Source organism: Macaca thibetana, chromosome 14 (genome assembly GCF_024542745.1).
Source record: "Macaca thibetana thibetana isolate TM-01 chromosome 14, ASM2454274v1, whole genome shotgun sequence".
Lineage (NCBI taxonomy): Eukaryota > Metazoa > Chordata > Mammalia > Primates > Cercopithecidae > Macaca > Macaca thibetana.
The window spans coordinates 53,521,804-53,544,732 of NC_065591.1; the positions used below are offsets into that span (position 1 = coordinate 53,521,804).

The following is a 22,929-nucleotide window of genomic DNA, read 5'->3' on the forward strand; positions in this document are numbered from 1 at the left end:
AATAAACTGACAGAAAAACTGATGCTGTTACAAGGACCGTTTTTCTTTTGAAGTACATACATTTATGTCCTTCCCCAGAACCTTCATCTGCAGCATAGGGTTCAGCTTTGAAATACATGTACTGCATTTCTCCCCTACTCTTGCCACTCTCATCATATTCACTATCAGTTCCAGAGTCTTCTTCTGCTGTATCCCATGTTTCTTTTTTCCCTTCATTTGCTTTAGTTCTTCTACTACTTGTGATACTGTGAGAGTCAAGTCCATTAGCCAAAGGGATCTGAGCATTGTCTGCATTGCACAAAGTATCACTGCTATGACTGGAGCTAAGAATATCACTGTCCACTGAACTTGTACTCCTGTCATTATTCACATCTGAGTCTGATCGTTCTTCGGACTGAAAATTTTCTGGATCAGAAGTCTGAATATGTTGTTCAAGTTCTCTATTATCTACTGATGCTGAAGAGTCCCTCTCATTGAGAGGTGATTCGATGTTTTCAAAGTCACTTGTCTCAGTACTTTTGCTGCTGTCCCCATTATCTCCATCCTGCTGTTGCTGCAGTGACAAGCTTTTGAGTTTTTCAGTGCTTTCTTCTAGAATAGCTTCCACAGACTTTAGGCTTCCTACAGGTCCTTTGACTCTTTCACAATCATCATCCACATTACCAGAATCACCTCCAGCTTTCTGGTATGCTGTCCTTTTGGAATAAGATCCTGGGGATTGTTCAGGTAGCAAAACAAATAATCTGATTGTATTTGCATGCCGATCCAGGAGTTTCCATAAATGAGACTCTGCAAAGGCCATCTGGTAATCCAAAGTCTCGGAACTCTCAACAAACACCTACATGGTAAGTCACAGTTTTATTATATATTAATTTTAGTGACATGCTCATTCATCATCGTTATATTGCATTAAGACAAGACAATACACAGTTATGTTACAAAACGTGTGATGATAAAGTTTCTGAAGGACACTGTATTGTTTTGCAGACTGAATAAAATAAATATTAGGCTCATATGTCTTTGTAACTAGCCAGAAGACTACATTAAGATAGAGGGCATGGACATACACATACACATAAACAACTTGTTTATTGGGTTGTCCAATTTCAGAAAGTTGTATTATATATCCTTCTCTTTAGGAAATTAATGCTCTGGTTTTTCTTTAGATTGTATAAATCTTTCACCTTTAGGAAATCCAAGTTTAGCCTGAATTACAGACACAGGAACATGTGTAAAGACACCCTGTGAATATAATACCAAAATCCAGATCATGGAAAAATTTAATGGGCAAATGACCTGGCTTTGTAATAAATAAACTGCAAGGAAGCAAACAAAAAAGACACAGGAAAATTTACAGAAAAAAAATTTTCTAAGATGATCAGAGAAATCTGAACACTGACTAGATATTGGCTGATATTAAGGTATTTCTTAGGTATATAACGTAATTGTCATTTTTTTTAAAGTTCTCTTCATTTAGATATATGTTCATATTATCTATAGATGAAATGATGAAATGATCTTGGAGAAGTTTATCAAATAATCTGGGGGAAGTAGGTGGTTAAATTATAGATGAAACAAGAGATGATCACTGTAGAAGCTGAGTGATGGGGATGTGTGGGGGGGTCACTCTATTTTCCCTATTTTCTCTATTTTTGTTTATGTTTGAAATTTTCCATAATACATCTTTTTTTAAAATGAAATTCGTATTTGGCATAAATTTGGCAATTATAAAGAGCATGTTGGGTGTTGCATAAAAGGATAACACTATAATTATCCTATTCAGTAAATGTTACAAATTGAAACCAGCTAACCATTTAAGAAACAAGAAAAGTTAGATCCCTACGGCACTTCTTACCCTAAAGTAGTATTGGAGGGGATTAGAGATTTTGAAGTTTTACATATACACACACACATACACATACACATACATCCCCCCTCCCCCACCACACAAAAGTTTCAGAAGTGTAGGTGAATAAAAATTACATATTATTAATAAAATAATATTAAAAAGTTAAATGAGATAAAAGACTAGACTGTACTAAGATGAATGAGACTAGAAAGTGATAAAAACATATATGAAAATGATAAATGATGAAACACATAATAATAGCAAGACAAAAGAAGAGGACTAACATGAACTTTCTCATTTCCAACAGAGAAAAATGAGTAGGCAAAGGGAATAATGTTGGGTGAACTCAAGATTATAATTTTCTCTATACCAGGTATGCCTCTTACCCTCACAACGAAGCACTGCTTTATGGGACAAGCTCAAGAATAAACAAAATCCAGGGGACATAATCACTGTGGACAGAAATGGTTATGAAGGCTTCACCAAAGAGGTAGGACTAAACTGGAGACTGAAAACAAAAAACAAAAAACAAAAAACAAAAAAATACAGGGAGAGGAGGAAGAACACTCCAGGTAGGAGTGCATATGAACAAAGGCAAAGAAGAGGAGAACCAGTAGGACTGATTCACAGGACAGAAAGGAGGCTAACCTGACCTGACTACAAAGGAAGGTAATTATTGGGTTGAGAATTTTAAATTAAGTTCCAGACAGATGTTGAATAGCTGTGGAGGCCAGGCTTATAATGAAAATAGTAATTAAAAAATAAATGACATACCTTGTTACTTCTAAAAAATCCTTCAGCTTTCAGGGTTTTACTGGAGACACTGAGAAGACGCAAATCATTATAGCAGCGTTCGAGCACTATTCTCATTGTTTCAGCAGGTAAATGGATGGCCTATAATGAAAGCAATTTAATAAAAAGTACTCTTTCAAAAATAATTCTGCTTGACTTAAAAATATGGGAAAGCAAGACACTGCTGAGTTCTTCTGAAAAGCAGCAGAGAGAAAAATAATTTTAGTAGAGGTTTTAAAATTTTTGAACAATTGAAGGGAAAAATTAGTTATAGCCATAAATTATGCTGCAAATCAGGAGAACAAAGTACCACTGATAAATATATGCTCTGAAACTATTTGAAAGGTAAGGATTTTCTTCTAGAAACTCTATTCCTCTCAAACTTGCCAAGTAAATGAGTGATATGATTCCAAAGAAACTATATAACTGACTTTTTGACTGCTGGTGTCAAAACGTTGAACTTCTTGGCTTTTGACGGGCCCTTCTGTAGTCTGTGAATAGTTGTCAATACTTTTATCAAAGCAATAAGCAATTTTCCTTTGTGTAAAATGAGAAGATTAGTAGGTAAAATTTTAAGTTATTCTGAAAGTCCACATCTTTAATTTTTGGAGTCATTTTATAAATTTTACATGAAAGCAGCAGACAAAAATACATCATTTAAAAGAACGCTATTTTCAATGCAACAAAGGTCATCAGTTATAAATACCTAATTCTTAAGCAGGCTGGTTAAAAATACTGTATTTGTTCACATGATGTTTTGTGACTGCCTTTATTCTCTATAGACATATTTTTCTCAATAAGATTATTAACTTCTTGGGGAAGAAACTATTGTATCTCTTTCTTTTGTATTATGTGTGAGTGCTCATTAAACTAAATTTTTTTACATTTGGCATTCATATTTTAAAAATGTAATATACAGTATATTATCACAATATAGTATGCATTTACAAGCAATTTCATCACAAAATTTCAAAAAATGATTTGTTTCCTGGTTACTACTTTAGCAAAATTGTTAGAAGTCATATATAGAAGTCAAAATACAGACTTTTTTTAAACATAATAACCACCAACTCTTACATGATACCTTACAATTTTTTTCCACAGAGCATTTATTTATTTTTCATTAATGTTCACTACAACTCTGTTAAACAGGTATTTACAACCCCAGATAATGAGATGAAAGACAAGACTACCATAAGATGAATGACTGAAAACTGGACTCGACTTGTAATTATGGAACAACTTCCACTACACCAGGGGATATTAACCTATGGTTCGAGAACCCTGCAAAATTTGCTGGTTTGTATGCTCAAAGTTCTGCAGAGTATAGGACCCTTGAAAGGATGATAATCATTTGTCTGGTGTGGACTAATCCTTTTGCCCTCCAAAATTTGAATGTTTTCATTGTTATATTTTTCCAGCTCAAAATATCTGAATGAGCCTATTTTCTTTATCACTAGCTCATATAACGGTGCTAGTATTTAATTCATCACCTTCCCTGTCAAGTCTACACCCTCACCTTCCTCCTCTATTTCTATTAAATGTATCCCTACTTTTCTGGTTACCCAAGTTTGAAACCCCTGGCTCAGGTCATTGGTGCATCTGCTTTACCCCAACATTTAACAATTACAAGTCCTACAGATTCTCTCTCTCTTGGAATCTATGCCTTCTCTCATTTCCAGTCATACACCTGCACTTGAATTATTTCAACAGTTTCTTCCTCTCCATTCCTGACTCCCCTCAAGGCATGTGGAACACTAATCTAGTGTCACCAGACACTAAATGCAGCATTGCCGTGCTTAAAAACAACGAAAACAAAAACTCGACTTCTTATTGCCTACACCAAAAAGGAACCCAAACTTTCGTGTTTACTGTTTAAAGCTCTTCATGAAATAAACTGTATTTATATTTCCAGTCCCGTATTTTATGATAATCTAGCCAACACATGTAAGTTGTTATATGTACTTGCCTCACACTTTCTTACCTCTACACTTTACTCAATCTGTTTCTTTTAACTATAGTTGTCTCCTAACTACAAATATTAGTTCCTAGAGGTAGAGCATGTATCTTATTCATAACTATCACACAGTGTCTTGTACACAGCAGGCACTCAAAAATGTATTTACAGACCTCTTTTAAAACTTACCTTTGAAATCAGTTGTTTGAACTCTGTAACTGTCTGATTTAAGTAAGCACGAACAGTTATAGGAGCAGCTACAGATTCTGCCTTTAGGTCAACAACATGAACTTTCACCATCACTTCTGTCACATTTGAAGACATAAACACATAATTGGAGGTTATTTTTTAATGTATTTCACATGAGTAATGCATTCTTAAAGTGTTTCTAATAGATGAAAAATCCAAACTTCCAAGTACAGATGAAAACAACAACACTGAATAAATATAAATCACCAGATACTGCAAAACAAATACTAAAGGCAACATAGCACTCCTGCTTGCTTTTGAACAAACCCCTTATTAAGTCACTCAAGACCTTGTTCATCATCAAAGACTTCCTATCCTCAAAATAATATTTTCTATATCCCAAGGAAAATTCCACACAAAAACTGTTCTGATTATGCCTTTGTTTTCTCACTTAAATCCTTTATATTGAAATTTAATCCCAAATTCTTCTCTTCTGTTTTCAGGAGGTTATGTTTATAACTAAACTCTTAATCACTTGAAAAATAAATGATCTTCAAACACTGTATTTCATACATAGTTATTCTGTATCTGTTTTAACCTGTTTTATGTCAACCCTCAGTTTTTTTCCTACGTTGTTAATCTAAATTTGACAAAATATTCCACTAAGATCTTGATTATTAATGAATAAAGACTACTTTATAAGTCTTACAATCCACACTAGCATTTAGAGTTCTCTTTCAAGTAAGAGGTATTACTGCTGACTCATGTTATATCTTAATCATTCTTCTCCCTGTCTAGCAAAAAGAAAAAAAAAAAAAAAGCAAGGAAATGTCCTTATGGGACTCTTTATAGATAGGGTAGAGTCTTAGAAGTTGAAGTAGGCATCATAAGGTTTTCAGAAATAAAATTTTCCCACTTAAGAGAGGTAGACTCCTTGAAAGAATACTATATCTAACCTACTCTGTAAAGAGAGGCCTTCATTTAAAAAGGAGATATACAGGATCCACAGATGAATATTATTGTAAAAGGGCAGAATAAGGTTTTGTAAGTTCAACTTTTAGGAAAAAAACACAGAAAACCTAAGTCTGAATTCTGACTAACCACTGATGCAAAGGAGTTAGGGTCAAGACACAACAGTAAGGATTTTGTAAAATTATATAAACATTTTGCTTTTCTTCTATTTGTTACAATTTACATATGGTAATTATATAAAACTCTGGACATGAACAGACCATGTAACTGTCTACAGGGAAACTGTCTCTGGGAAAACTAGGGGCATGATATTCTAGTTTTCCTAAACAGTCTCAAAGGAAAAACAAACAAACAAACAAACAAACAAACAAACAAAAAACTCAATGTGCTGAGTAAATGTGATAGATTTAATGAAGAAAGAAAAGCTGAAGTCCCTGGGACCTGTAGAAATAGAGAGGATGAAGAAAAATTTTAAATGCTGACAATGATGGGATAATGAATCCACCCTTCCAAAGAAATCCTGAAAAACAGCCTCGACTTCTAAGACTTTATGGGAATATACTTTTTTTGGACGAAGGTCTTCTCTATAAAGAGAAAGAAAGAGAAAGAGAGATCTTCCTAAGACAGCAATTGATAACTTTAGGGATTGACAGCATCCAGAATGATTCTGTACTGCACACTGGAGAAGAAAAAACCCACTGAAGACCATAAGCTAGAAGTTTTGCTGTTTTTTTGTTGTTTTTAAAATTATGCATACAACTCTTTGCAAGTAATCTAGAACTTAATTCCAAGCTGTTGCTGAGTACTTCTCAACCTGTCAAAATTATTCTACATTTTAAGACCATATGAAAAATTTAAATTATGTTCATTTCTACAATAAAAAAAAAAAACTTTCTCATGAACATTTTAAGTACAGTAAAACTAAAAATAGTGTAAAACTGCTCACCTCCAGGTTTATAAGACTGGAAAACCTGATCAGGCTTTCTCGTCTCCAGCAGCAAATCAAACATATATGTTGACTTGACGCCACCTAGTAGAAGCCCCATTGGTGTATCTTCTTCTCCTTCATATGACCGTTCTAGATAATCATGAAACTCATCATATTTAACAAGGCGACAGCAATCCAGGGGTATTACCTCTTCTAAATCCATCATCTAAAAGAAAGTAATCCCCCAGAAAGAAAAAATATATATACATATATAAATACACAGTGTTCTAGTCTGTTGGGTAATAACACTACAATAGGCCCTAACAAAATCCACACATTTATGATTTGCATCAAAGACATCAAAGTTACAGGCACAACTTAAATGTTATTTTTAAATAATTATGTTTCATTATCCCTCAAATCATATAAAGCATGTACTAAATACATTTTTGTTTTTAAAAAGTAAACTTCATAAACTTTAGATGTAGAAACAAAATCAATGTATTATAACAATTGTTCGTAATCAACTAAGCTGGAAACACAGAAGAAAACAACCGAACAGCCAACTAGAATATGCATCTTTTGTTTTCTTAATCCAATCTGGAGTAGAATTGATAATTCATGTATCTAGTAACAATCTAAGTACAGGAGGACAGCATGTCTCATAAAGCCATCACAAAGGGTATGGCTTCTGTCTCTCAGGTGCCACCTCATTCCTCTCCAGATATCCCCTTTCAATATTAGCCTCCAGGATACTTACAGCTCATGGTATAGGAATTTCTATCATAAAATTTCCTTCTAGCTTATGTCACTAATAGATGACATACCCTGGTTGCAACAACTCTCTTGATAGGAAATAAGCCTCCTAGAGAAACATAGTAGGATTGCTTAGAAGTATTCAATGTTCATTTAAGGTTGTGATTACGATTTTTCAAGAAGGACTTGTAAGGCTCAGTGTATCCCCATTGATCTCTACTCCTCCCCAACTCCCACCCCCAACAATGAAGCTCTAGTTTTGGCATATAAGATTGACTTATTTCTCTCTTCTGTTTGTTTCTTTTTATTTGCAAACTTTCACACTTCCTATTTTCAAGACTAATGCTTGCAGTCCACCATTATATTTAAAGAATTTTTACCAAAATGAGGCAAATCCAGAGCCATCCATCCATCTTAATGTTTGTTCATTCATTTATCCATTCAACATACCCAACCATTTTTGACTTTTCTATATACCAGGGAAGAATACTAAAAATAAAATTATGAGCAAAACCAGAATGGTTTTTGCACTTGTATGTGCTTATAGTCTAGTGAGGGACAGTAATATTAATTAAAATAGTCAAACAATTAAATGTAAAATTTCAATACTGATAAGTGCTATGCAGGACCAGATGTATAATATAAATGATTCTCAAACTTGACTATGTCTAAGAATCACCTGATATATGTGTTAAAATGCCTATTCCCGGGCTCCAACAGAGAAATTCTGATTCATCTGCAGCAATTAGCATTTTTAATAAGAATGTGACTCTGGTGCAGATTGTGCTGGATCACACTTTGAGAAACAATGTCAGCTATCTTGTGTGTTATTTTTAGTTATTTTATTGGTTCCATTATAACTACACACAAAATGATGTAGTATGCAATTTTTTTCTCTAGGTAATGATGGTTTAATTTCAGTCATTCTGTTAATGCTTATATGGAAAGGGGAAAACTTTAATTTGTTAAGTATCATAAATGACATTTAGAATGATCTGGTGAAACAGCGTGACCCCATTTGCCTTTCAAACCTCATTAATAACTTTCCACTACTCTTAGAGAACAAAATGCAAACTTCTATTCCACAAAATCTCTAATCTCATTTTATGGTACTCTGTGCTCACTTAAAACAATCTAAACATATGGCTCCTTTCTTCAGTTTCTTAAACGTGCCAAGCAATATCATGTTGTCTTATTCACTCTAATATCGCTAATGTTTCATACAGTAAACACTCAAGAAATGTATGTTAAATGAACAGAAAGAGCAAATAAACATTCTGTTTCTAATTTTAATTCTGGGATCTAGAAAGTTTAAATGGCTTCCAGAGAGAGAAAATTTTCAAAATCAACTGACTATGCTCCAAAGGAGAGGTATAAATATACTCAGTAAGAGATAAATTAACTGGTTACCAAGGTTACTGCCAGTGTTTATATAACTACTATCCATAATAAAAAATTGGGAAATTATGTTAATACTGTTGTATTAGTAAGTAAATGCCAATGATGCAGTTAAACATACCTTATAAGCCATTTCTACTGCTTCCTTTAATGTCTTATCCTTATGAACCTCCAATTTATTTTCCATCATTACTTGTTTTGTAGGATGCAAACAGAATAATTTTATCTAGAAAATGTAAAATATCATCATCAACTCTGCAGTTCAAGAGTCAAAGTTCAATTCTTCTGTAGACAGCATTTTTTCCTAATTGTCAAAGTACTCTAATTTTTTAAAAGAACATAATTGAGATCATTCTTTCTTCTATCCTTTCTCACTTAGTACTTGACACTGATTATGTCTCACACCATACAAAAATTCAAAAACATTAATTTTAACAACTGTATGTTTCCTTATAGGCATGTATCATGTTTATGTAATCATTCCCCTACTGATATACATTTGGGTTGTTTCCAATTTTTCCCTAATTTGGAAAATGCTATAATGAATATCCCTGTAATCAAAGTATTACAGTAATTATGATTATTGTATAGTTGGTTACACTGTTCGATGATCATGATAGCATAACTGTCTACAGAATCAACCCAGTGAGTCAGTCATTAGAATTGCAGTTAACTAAGCTTAAAGATAGCACTTTCAATTAAAAATAAAATGATGGAATTCAACCTTGCATGTATTGCGCTCAATTTCTCGTTGTCTCTTTTCTTGTTCTTCCAACTCTCTCTCTTTCTGCACCAAGTTTTTAATATGTTCTGGGTATTCATCCACTTCTAGAAATTCTATTAGTAATAAAAACAGGATAAAACAGTGTCACTGAAACTGAGCTCCCTTTATTCATCCTGCTTCACTATGCTATCATGGTATATACTTCTACTATAGCACTCATGGAGATATATCTCCATTATATCCCTCTCTCAACTTGGATAACAAGCTTCGTCCAGAAAAGGGTTAAGAGATAGTTAACAGGGACACATGGTTAGGTCTCATATTTTAAAGAGCCATGTATTTATTCAAAATGGCTCTTGGCTCCAGAGCAACTCCAATACGTGGATTAATATTTTAGAATGAAAAAGCTCTCTGCAACTTGAAAATAGAATAATTTCTGACTTCAAATCATGCCATCCCATCAAACTGTGTGACCTTGGGCAAGTTTACTTCTCCAACATAGGTCTCTTCAGCTTATTAATATCATCTACCCCATAAAGTTACTACCTGAGATACAACAAAACTTAATAAATGCTGCTGCTGTTGCTGCTACCAAATACTACCTATTTGTTTACTATTATCTTTCCCGTGTTCTCAAAGCAGTGTTTACCTGCCTCCTAACCAAAGAATGCAGAGTCATAAAACTCACACCTTCATCTACTGGATTTCTCTCTATATGGTCAAGATTCATTTGAATACAAAAAGTGATGATTATTTGTGATATAGTTTGGACATCTGTCCTCACCCAAATCTCATGTTGAATTGTAATCCCCAATACTGGAGGTGGGGCCTGGTGGGAGATGTCTGGGTCATGAGGGTGGATCCCTCATGGCTTGGTGCTGTCTTTGTGATACTGAGTTCTCATGAGTTCTGGTCATTTAAAAGTGTGTGGCACCCCTCCCCCACACCCAGAACTTGCTTGCTCCTGCTTTTGCCATGTGAAATGCCTGCTCCCGTATTGCCGTCTGACATGACTGAAAACTCCCTGAGGCTTCATCAGAAGCTGAGCAGATGCTAGCATCATGCTTCCTGCAAAGCCTGCAGAACCGTGAGACAATTAAACTTCTTTTCTTTATAAATTACTCAGTTTTGGGTATTTCTTTATAGCAATGTGAAGACAACCTGATATAATTTGTGAGGCTACTTTTAAACAATTAGTTAAAAGAAAGAATTACATGCAAAAAATGATTATTATAGACTCACATATAATCATTTTTACAAAAGTTTTTCTTAATAATCACAACTTCATATGTAACTCAAAGTTTTCAAAGGGACAATATGAAATGATGACATCATTTGATGAAGCCAATGATTATTTGGCATGAAAAAGGGAAAATAATTTTTATCAAAAATAGCATGTGTCTGTAAAAGGTAAAAGCTGTTGCTTCTAGGAAAGAACTCTAATTTAAAAAATATTCCATATCATATAATACAGTGCCCTCTGGTGCTTTATAACAAAACTAGAGTTGGAGGAGTAAAGGAAGGCTGAGTTACTGCGTTATTGGAAGGCTGGGTCCACATGAGGGACATGAATTATAATACTGTCTCTACTTCCAGATAGCTATGACCTGGGACAGCTTACTCTTTGGGGTAGTTTCTTTATAATACAGTACAAATGACTACTTCTGCTCTTAAATCTCTGTTCTGAAATGACTTACATAATGTCCAATTATTTTTTCATTAATTCCATAGTAAATTATTGAATGTTACTATATGACAGATCCTGAAATATACTTTATGTGAAAAGATGACTAAGTCCTAAGCCTTGTACCAACTGAATTCACCATCTAATGAGGGTTTACAAAAATGTGAATAAAAACATAATGCTTGAAACAGATTTACTAACAGCAACGGTAGTTTCTAAACAAAGGAAATATATTGAAATCAAAGATTGTGATTACTTTTTTTAATTATGAAAAGACTATGAGCAAACACATCACCTGTATATATATCTGTACACACCCCCCATACATTTGTAATACAGCCTGAGTCAAAATTAGCAAGAAAAAACAAACACTGCAATATTTTAAAAGCAATAATTCCAAATATGTTATGATCCGTACATCAGACTGCACATAATATAATCTTACTACTAATAAACATTCAATTTATTTAATGTAGTTTTGTCTCTTCATATATTAAAAAATAATTCAACAACATTTTTTTAAGGTCTTTACCAGTTGGTATTATTTTATAACAGTCTTTGTAAAAAATTCTTCCAGGCATAAAACAACTTAATTATCTTATCATTTAAAAGTAGTTATCTGGGTTTGCATACTTAGAAAAGAAATTAGTTTATAACACAAATTAAAATCAAATAACTATAGGTAAACATACTTGCATTTCTGGCTGGATCCTTTAGTCTATAGATCAGCATATATGCATTTGTGGAACTAGCAGAAACATAAAAAAGATTAATAGGGATAAAAAGTAGATTATAAAGATTCCACTTCTAAGCATGAAATATTTACTTTAAATCGTGATTTAAAAAAAAAAAATTAGAAAATCATGCCACTGTTCACAGACACATTCAGATTTAAAACATTCCAGATAAGAGGAAAATCACATTTAGAGAAGATTCCGTATCTCTTCTTGGTAATACAGTAAAGTCTTTAACAAAATTGTGTACTGGAATGTCTACATACAACAGTTAAGTCAGGGGCCAGCAAGTTTTTTCCAGCAAGGACCAAACAGTAAAAATCACAGGCTTTGCAGGCCATATGGTCTGTGCTGCAACTACTCAACTATGTTATTATAGTGTAAAAGCATTAACACATAATATAGAAACAAATGGCTATGTCAGTGTTCAAACTTCATTTCCAAAATGTGGAGGCAGGTTGGATTTGGCTCATGGGTTGTAGTTTGTCAATCCCTTGGTTAAATCTTTGATGATAAAAAACACTGAGAAGCTATAATTAATTCTAACTTTTAAACACTGAAAATTAGGAAATTGCTTACCTTGCGAAAGCACTGGAATAATATCCTCTGCTTCCTGAAGATCCGCCATGTGTTTTCTTAATGTCCTCTTGTGTTATCTGAAAATGTGTTACATGATTTTTTTTTTGCAAATTCTATAACACTATCACATTAATGTCAATATGTAACTCAATCTTTAACCTCAGAGTTAAATGCTTTGAAAGACCTTCATGATTGCTCACACAGCTACCAATTCACAAAATTTAATCATAATCAGTGGCTGCTTACCAGCCAGTCAGTTCTAGCATTCCTGATCACACATGAAGCACAAGTAGCACCTATGAAGGCTCAGGCCCAGAGGAAAATTGGTAGTCTATCTCTGGAGATATTCAGCAAGCCCCAAACAAAACAAAGCAAAACAAAGAAATAATAAACAAATGCAAGAACTTTCTAAAAGCAAAAATTAAAGACAGATTTATATGGGTCTTAAGATGTACCACCAGATTCACTCATTCTTAATAAAACTCACTGTTGTTTAGAAGCATTCTTACTCCCATCTTGCAGAGTAATAATCTTAAAGGACACCTCCTTACCCTGCTGACATGTTGATCATTGAAGCTGTACCACTGCTCATCACTGAATGACTTTATACATGCATAATAATGACCACCAGCAGCACTCCCGGAATGAACCATAACAGAGAAGAGTTCATAGATCAAGGAATTCTAAGGGGAAAAAATAAAAGTAACTCAGAGGAGAAGAAAAACACAACCCTTATTTGTGTATTTCCTATTCTCTGTTAACATGCAGAGAAGTAACATGGTTAGTTGTCCTATATATTATAGGTCAACTTTCCCCTAAGGCAAAACAAAAATGGCAAGTTATAAAATAACTGTATATACCACAAGTTACACAAGTTTCATCAGTGCATTCTTTCACATTTTAATTATGCTATAACCTTTGAAACCATATATATCTGTAAATACAAACTTACATATGTAAAAATTAAGTAAGTCTAACATTTCAGAAGCAGATGCTAATTACAATGCTGTTCTAAAATGCACAGTCGATAAAAAAATTCCCATGTAACATACTGTTTCTTACTCAAATTTTATTTCCTTTACAAAAGAGCTGAGGAATATAATTCTTTGGAACATCTTCTAATGCATTTATGCATTATCTGTGATACCATGATCTACTGATTTATCTCTCTCTTATATTAAGAATGAATCCTGAATTATACTATATCTACAGTAAATTAAAATTGTTTCTTTAGCTTCCTGTACTGCAAACAATTCTTTAAAGTTTGGAGCTAAAGATTATTTTAGGCAAACTTAAGTATTTGTGGAAGAAAATCAAGAAAAGAGGCAACTTGTTTAAAAAAATGAGGTCATTTATAATGACTTGTTTTTATATTTAAGACAATCTTTTCTTTCAGAAGCCCACGCACTTCACAACTCCTAAGACAGTTTGAGATACTGGAGACTTTGCAGACCAGTAACTCTATCACAAAAAAACAACAGGTAGGAAGACAAAAACAGAGAAGGTAAGGAGGTTAAAAAGGCAGTCTGACATCAGAAGATTACCAGTTTATGACGGACAAGCTTTATTTTATTTACTTTTCTACAAATACTAGGGTTTCTCTTCTTTATTCTTTGCCTAAAAAGCATTTTAGAGCCTTCTATAATTTTTAAGAAATTCTAATTTATCTTAAAATAACTTTAAACTGACCACAATATATTGTTAATTAGTGAAATTTCTAGAACAAATTTTGAAAATGTCTGAAAACTTGTTTATGTGGTTCAGATTTTATTTCTACAACTAAAATTAATCACAGTGGTGATAGGAAGTTTCAGAATTTATTTGCAATCCAAAATGTGTTTAAAGCATTGAACACCTTATGAAATGTGGTAACTCCATGTTATTAAATTAAAATGCTTTGAATGCAGTAAATACACTAGACAAAATTTTGATATCACTGAATGATATGAACAATATCTTATGATAAGCAGTCTCCCCACTTAGAAAAAAAAAAAACACAGAAAAAGCCTGCCAACCAATAGCTATACATTTTTTAAGTTTCATCACAATGATCAAAGCCAACATAATTATCTTCCTGGAAAATTCTAATAGTAGCAACTTCTAGACGACAGTAATGGTGATATATTCAGAAGACTGAAACACCTTCCAAATTAGAATTGTATATATCTATTTTAAAGCAAAAGATAATACAGTCATGATAGAGTAAGGGTTCTAACGTAATTTTTTAGTTTTGTAAACTAAAACAGTTTCAAATCAAATACACTGCTAAAAAGTAGTAAGGAAAGTAAAGTACCTTTATCCAAATCTAGCATAGTAATTTGTAAATAAAATTACCCAAAAACGTGTCCTAACATTTTCTTCTCTTTTACTACTATTTAACAAAGTAATACATTACTCTTAATAAAAAGAGGATACATCTTCAAACACAGTACTAGCAAATAGAATTACAAATTTCTAAATCTGGGTAGAACAGAAAGCATCTAGTCCAAATTCCTCCAAAATGTAGCAACTGAAAGGCACACAGATTAAATGATTTGCCCAAAGTGATACAGTTTATTAATGGCAAAGTAAGAACTAAAATCTAGATCATCTGGCTCACTAATGCAAGGGTCAAAGAGTGAATATTTTAGGCTTTCTAGGCCATACGGTTTCTGTCGCAACTACTCAACTCTGTCATCATAGTACTAAACCAGTCATACACAATATGTAAACAACCAGAGTGACTGTGTTCTGATAAATCTTTATTCACAAAAACTGGTAACACTCAGCAACAGACCTGGAAGCTCAACACCAAACAATAAATACCCCCCCTGCCCAATAAACCAAAAACCAAAACAACAACAAAATACAAAAACTCCCATGTTTAGGCATATCATGTTCAAACTGAACAAAACCAAAGACAAAAAATCTTCAGGGGAGGCAGAGGGGAAAAACACCTTACCTACAGACGAACAAGGATAAGAATTATAGCACACTGTCATTATAAACCATGCAAGCAAGAAGAGTGTAATGAAATATTTTGTGTTGAAAGAAAAATACCACCAACCTAGAATTCTATAGCCAGAGAAATAATCCTTTAAAAGTGAAGAAGAGAAACTAGAAATAAATAGCAAAAGGAAAACTGGAAAATTCACAAATATGTGCAAATTGTTTTAAACAACACATTCTTGAACAACCAATGGGTCAAAGAAGAAACCACAAAGGAAATTAGAAAATATCTTGAGACAAATGAAAACAAAAACATAACATACCAAAACTTACGGAATGAAACAAAAGAGGAAAGTTTATAGATGTAAATGCCTACATTTAAAAAAAAAAAAAAAAAGAAGAAGACATCTCAAATCAACAACCTAACTTTATACCACAAGGAACCAGAAATAGAAGAACAAACTAAGCTGGGGAGGGGGGATGTAAAAAAAAAAAAAAAAAGACGAAAAAACTAGACTCAGAGATAGCAGAAGGAAGGAAATAAAGATTAGAGCAGAAATACAGAATAGAAAAAAAAATGAAATTAAGAGCTGGCTTTTTGAAAAGATCAACAAAGTTAACAAACCCTTAGCTAGGCTAAGAAAGAGACAAGACTCAAATAACAAAAATCAGAAATGAAAGAGGAGACATTATACTGAAGCCACAAAAATAAAAAGGATCATAAGAGACTACTATGAACAATTATACACCAACAAATTGGATACCCTAGAAGAAATGGATAAATTTCTACAAACATAACAGCTTAGGAAGGCTGACTCAAGAAGATATAAAAAATCCGAACACATCTATAACTAGTAAGGAGACTGAATCAGTAATCAAAAACCTCCCAACAAAGAAAACCCCAGGACCAGGTTGCTTTGCTAGAAAATTTTATCAAACATTTAAAGAATTAACACGAATCCTTCTCAAACTTTCTGAAAAAGTAAAAAGGAGAAAAACTTCCAAACTGATTCTATTAGGTCAGCATGACTTTGATACCAAAATTAGACAAAGATACTAAAAACTATAGAACAGTATCTCTTTGATGAATATTCATGCATAAATCCTTAACAAAACACTAGCAAGCCAAATTCAATAACACATTAAAGGATTATACATCATGACTAAGTGATCAATGTAATACACTACATTAACAGAATTAAAAACAAAACCACAGGATCACTTCAAATGATAAAGAAAAAGTATCTGACAAAATGAAACATTCTTTCATGATAAAAACACTCAACAAACTAGGAATAGAAGGAAATTACCTCAACATTATGAAAGTCTTACACGAAAACCCCACAGCTACCATCATATTAAATGGTGAAAAACTGAAAGCTTTCCCTCTAAGATCAGGAACAAAGCAAAGATGCCCATTCATACCACTTCTATTCAACACAGTACTGAAGTCCTAGCCAGAGCAATCAGGCAAGAAGAAATAAAAGATATCCAAATAGGAAACAAAGAAGAAAAATTATTTCTGTTCACAGATGACAGTCTTGTATGTAGAAAGTAAAGATTCTGCATTAAAAAAAAAAAAAAAAACCCTAACAAGTAAATTCAGCAAAAAATGCAGGATACAAAATCAACACACACACAAATCTGTTGCATTTCTAAATACTAACAATTTATTGTTACACTAACACTAACAATCCAAAAAGAAAATTAAGAAAACAATTCCATTTACAATAGTATCAAAGAGAATAAAATTCTTAGGAATAAACTTAACCAAGGACGCAGAAGACTCATACACTGAAAAACCTTAAAACATCAAGGAGGCCGGGCGTGGTGGCTCACGCCTGTAATCCCAGCACTTTGGGATGCCGAGGTGGGTAGATCACGAGGTCAGGAGATCAAGACCATTGTGGCTAACACAGTGAAATCCCATCCCTACTAAAAATACAAAAAATTAGCCGGGCGTGGTGGCCGGCGCCTGTAGTCCCAGCTACTCAGGAGGGTAAGGCAGGAGAATGGCATGAACTTGGGAGGTAGAACTTGCAGTGAGCCAAGATCACACCACTGCACTCCAGCCTGGGCACAGAGCAAGAGTCCGTCTCAAAAAAAAAAAAAAAAAAAAAAAAAAAAAAGGAAAGAAGTTAAAGACACAAATAAATGGAAAGACATCCCGTGTTCATGAACTGGAAGACTTAATACTGTTAAAATGTCCAAACTATACAAAGTGATCTATAGGTTCAATGCAATCCTTATCATTATTGAAAATAGGAGAACAACAGAAAAAGTGAACAAAACCAAAAGATGGTCCTTTGGAAGAAAAAAGCCCCAATACAATTGGTAAATCTCTAATTAGGCTAACCAAGATTAAAAAGAAGACACAAATTGCCAATATCTGAAATGAAGGAAGGTTCACCCCGACATTAAAGGACAATTAAAAGGACAATAAAGGAATACTTTGTACAACTCTATGCCTCCAAGTTTGATAACGCAGATAAAATAGACCAACTTCTTAAAAATCATTAACCACCAAAACTCACAAAGGAGAAACAGGTAACCTGAAAAGTCCTGTATCTATTCCAGAAATTGAATCAATAATTAATCACTTTCTAAAAAAGAAAGCACCAGGTCCAGATAATTTCCCTGGTGAATTCTACCGAATATTTAAGAAACAATACCAAGTCTCCACAATATCTTCCAAAAATAAAGGCAGAGGGAACATTCCCTAACTTATCACATGAGCCCAACATCACCAAAAGCAGATAAAGACACTATGAGAAAGGAAAACTACAGATCAATGCATCTCATGAACACAGATGCAAAAATTCTCTGCAAAATATTAGCAAATCAAAACAACAATGTATGAAAAGAAATACACACCATGACAAAGCAGGATTCATTCCACATATGCAAAGACAGCTCAACATTTGAAAATCAATCTATGCAACTCAGGCTGAAGAAGAAAAATTACATACATGATCATATCAACTGACATAGAAAAAAAATCTGGAAAAATTCAATACCCATTCATGATAAAAGTTTTCAACCAAGTAGGAAAAGAATATAAAAAACTGGAAGTCAACATTACATTCAATGGTAAGCAACTGAAAGCTTTCCTCTGAAGACTGGGAACAAGGCAAGGATGTTCTCCCTCACCACTCTATTCAACACTGCATTGGAAGTCCCACCCAGTGCAGTGAGACAAGAAAAAGGCATGCAGATGGGAAAGGAAGAATACTGTCTTTATTTGCAGATGAAATTATAGTGTATGTAAAAACACAGGCGAGGGCCCAGGTTCGGCTCTTGAGCCATAGTTTGCCAACTCTTGCTAAAATGCCATGTTTCTATACTAAGTTACAATATACTTATTACATAGCAATCCCCGCTTAACTGTCTGCCCTGAATGAAACAGATAATTTTAAAAGGTAAAGGGTGATAGTGATAATTAGAAGAATGGCCTTGGTCTAAAAACAGACTTTATAAAAGTAAAACTCTATTTTGAAATATTGCCTTAAAAATCCCTATATTTAATGACTCTGTAATACTTGGGTTAGTGATCAGTCTTCACATTAGTGGTTTATTAGTCACACCATGCTCAAGACATTTTATCTACAATCTTTCCCTCAATAAAACAGAATATATGTGGGAAAAAATGGTCTAAAATAACCCTTAAAGTTATTGACACAGGGACAAGATCCTATCCCAGAGATTATGCAATTCTGTGGTTTTCAAATGATAATCCATGGAACTATATTATTTTTCAAAGTGTCTTGAGGACTATTACAGGACAGGGGAGAAAGAGTGGGGGCTGTGGCATTTCCCTACTCAGAAAGATTAGATCTATTATTAATTGTCTCATAAAGTGTTCCATGGCCAGACTTTTAAAAATCAATGACTAATCCAACATTTTACTTTTCTATATAAGAAAACTCAGGCAAAATTTATAGATACTTGCTGCAACCTTAAAGGCAGAGGTGCCTTTAAGAATAGAATTTTGGTTTAGATATTCTTAGAATAAGAATATCTTAGAATAAGAATATTCTAAACCAAGAATAGAATCTTGGTTTCTTAACTACTAGGCATCCTTTCTATACCATCCAGCTTGCTTAGACAGTTACAGTATGGTCTCCCAAAAATTAATGTTCCTACCTGTAAGCAGTTTCTCCTGAAGTTTAATTACAGTCACATATATATACATATATATGCACAAAAAAAACTATACTTGAGAAGTCTTAACTTTCAGAAATTAAGTTTCTTTTAAAGAGAACTTTATCAGTAACAACAGCTATAGAATTATATAGCAAGTCAGAGATTATCCTCACTTTCAACTAAAAAATGAAAACTATAAAAGGTACCTTTTCAAGTCCAGATTTTGAGATCTTTTCGGTTCCACTATTGGTTTCAAGGCAGATTCCTTCATCAACACCATCATCATTGGAGAAATCATTGCTCATCTGATCGCTGTGACAACTACCTTCATTTTCTGCTCCACTGTCAGTGCAACTTTCAGTCTGAGGAGATTTCTTAATAAGACATAATTATCTTAGTTATAAACCAAATACAGAGAAAATATGCTCAACAAAACTTTGCACCTATATACTGCTAATATTTTCACACAATTTAACATATTACCAAAAATAGTTTAAGTATATTTATTTTCTCTTAAAAAGTGAGACCTTAAGTAAAATTAAACAAGCAAAAGTATATTTTAAAAGCATTTCCATCATGTCCTTAAAATTCTAATACAACAAATTAGTGATTCAGAATTCTATTAAACCTCATTTATGTTTATTGTTACAATGTAATGGTTGAAATTATCATTTCTTTTAGCAAAACACAAAAAATCAGAGAAGCTGAGCTCCAAAATGAGCTTCTGGTGTTCTCAAATCATGAAAGAATATCATTTATTTTCTTGAACAAAAAGTTCAACTCAGTTTATCAGTGCATTAGGTATTATAGATAATTAGAAAGAGAAACAAGACATTGCATTTATCCTTAAGAACTTTACGGTCTTTTTACAGGAAGCAGAAATATAATGGTTATAGCACATTATGCTTTTCTACTTTATGGTTTTTAAACCACATTCACACAAATTTAATTTGAAGAATTCTCTTTGTTAGAAATCCCCAAACAATTCTTTCCCCTCTTTCACACTTTATATACATCCCTAAAAATGTTTTTATTTAAATAATTTGATAATTTTCTAAGATGCAGGCTTTTGAAATGTGTAAGGCATTGCATAGAAGTTCTTGAGTGAAACCAAGCAATACACAAAAAGGACAAACTTTTTGCCAGGAACTCTGTTGTAGGTACTACATCTAATATACAGTCTTCATCTCTCAAGAAGGTTAGGTTCAAGGAAAAATGGAGGTGAAATCCAGCTATAGAATTAAGTCTAGAGAGATATAATTCCTGAAACTCCTTAAGCTGAGCCAAAACATTTCTTGTCCCAAGAACTAAACCTATAATTCTCTAGAAAGTTTGTACTAAGCTTCGTATATAGGTTTTCTTTCTTTGGAAAAAATTTTCCTTTATGAGAAATGTATTAGGCATATGCAGAAGACCAATCTACTACTGATCTCTATTTGAGTAGAAATCCTATAAAGATTATCTCTCCTCTGAAAGTCTGGCACACTTTGGGTAGATATCCTAGCTTAAGCACAAGTATCTGAGACATTATTTTAAATTAAACTTTTCAAAATGTTATCGGTCATAGTTACCATTCAATTAATAGCTACTTCATCTAAGGCACCTGGAAATGAGGCTCAAAAGGTTATATGAATTATCCAAGGTCAAGAGGCTAGCAAGTAGCAGGACAAGAATCTGAATCCACATCTAGCTAGGCCTAAAACATGTGCTCTTCTATACCAAACTGCCTCACAGTACTTAATAGTACTAAATAAAACTTGGTGAATGTTTAAAATTATTTTTGAACTCCTGGGAAAAGGCATTTTTTATAACTATAGCAATCAGTTTCAGTAAAAAAAAAAAAAAAAAAAAAAAAAACGCTTCAGGGTAATTCTGAGAATAATAAAGATTTATCACTTTGAAATAATTAGCCTAAGTGATTATAAATATTCCACATAATAAAATCAGAAGAGTTTCCAAAATAATAGAGTGGAATATTATAAGTCTTTCATTGAATAAGGGTAGAGGAACCAGAGAATTCTGGGAGGCCAAAGTGCGGGAAGAAATTGATATGCATTACATCATATGTCACTCAAAATCCTATGCTTAAATTATTTAAAGTTTCAAATTAAAAAAAGTAAAAAAGGAAAACAGACAAAATAGTAAGTAAATACAAAATAGCAAGTAGGTACAAGAAATTCAGCCCATGCTATTCAGTTGGTTCATTCATTCCATCATAGGCATTGTCTGCATTTATTATGGATCAGAAACATGAGTATGGCTTACCTTCACGCTGGTTTCAACAATGACGAAATTATAAAACATAAGATTATCACTCAACTTCAAGAAATAATTCCAAAGCTGAGTTCCTTATTGTCTTTTCAAAGAGTATCATAAGTTACTCTGATCAAACAAGAATATTTAAAATATAATTTATGCAGTAAGGAAAAGCTTATACAAAGGTAAGTCTTTTATTGAACTCCGCATTAGAAAATAAGAAAAAGTTTCCATCAAGAAGACAGTCTAAATGACATCAGTGCTATTACCTCAAACAGCTCTTTCAAAAACATGACTGACTAATGTGGATTAATGAAAAATACTTTAAAATAACAAATATTTACCTCATCTTCAACATCAATAAATGTACTCATATCTAGTTCCTCGGGAAATGTCATTCGATCATTCAGTTTAATCCTATGCATGGTTGTATAATCAAAATCAAATCTTTTCAGCTGTAAGGTCAGCAGATAAGGAAAATGCAAAAACCGAAGGCCCTAAAAAACAAAAAACAAAAAGGGGGAGACCCTATAGAATATGGAATATTATCTCAGATTCCTAAGTATTAATCTGTACATGGCATTTACCTTCCGTGCATCACACTTCTTCTTACAACGTTCACAAAAATATTGATTTGGGCCATCCAAAATCTCTGGCTGAATAAATGCATGTAATGCTTCTTCCTAGTTAGAAAAAAATGTTTTATAATTACTTAAAATATTATATTAATGACAAAATCCTGAATAAAAAAGACTGCAATTACTAAAACAGTTATAAGTAGAATGGTTAGAAATTTAGAAACTCAAAATGTACCAAGGAATCACTATAAAAATTAAGCAAAAAAAATTATTTCAGTCTACACAAGATTTGTCTTTCTTAGTATTGCAGTATCACAGTCACTTCAACCTGATTTTCATTGACTTTACATTGCAGTGTTCGGCTAAATAATCTCTAAAAAAATCCTCAGTCCTTAGATAAAAAGTAATTCTACACTTCTAAGAAAAGCAGTTGCATGCATCATTTCAATCTTCTTATAAAAG

The 22,929-nt window shown here is 33.1% G+C and overlaps 1 protein-coding gene across 4 annotated transcripts in view; it reads right to left on the reverse strand.

Annotated features, from left to right (window-relative positions):
• The window catches only part of USP47 (ubiquitin specific peptidase 47), a 115,749-nt gene that overhangs the window by 15,775 nt on the left and 77,045 nt on the right, over positions 1-22,929 (reverse strand). For all 4 annotated transcript variants that reach the window (XM_050757380.1, XM_050757379.1, XM_050757378.1 and 1 more), the window contains 12 exons: positions 22,477-22,572; positions 22,234-22,386; positions 19,840-20,007; positions 13,114-13,245; positions 12,563-12,639; positions 11,942-11,997; positions 9,566-9,678; positions 8,963-9,067; positions 6,706-6,913; positions 4,788-4,903; positions 2,624-2,743; positions 61-838 (listed from right to left, as the gene is read on the reverse strand). In XM_050757380.1, the coding sequence (XP_050613337.1) occupies positions 61-838; positions 2,624-2,743; positions 4,788-4,903; positions 6,706-6,913; positions 8,963-9,067; positions 9,566-9,678; positions 11,942-11,997; positions 12,563-12,639; positions 13,114-13,245; positions 19,840-20,007; positions 22,234-22,386; positions 22,477-22,572 (2,122 nt within the window). The remainder of the gene's footprint in view (positions 1-60; positions 839-2,623; positions 2,744-4,787; positions 4,904-6,705; positions 6,914-8,962; positions 9,068-9,565; positions 9,679-11,941; positions 11,998-12,562; positions 12,640-13,113; positions 13,246-19,839; positions 20,008-22,233; positions 22,387-22,476; positions 22,573-22,929) is intronic.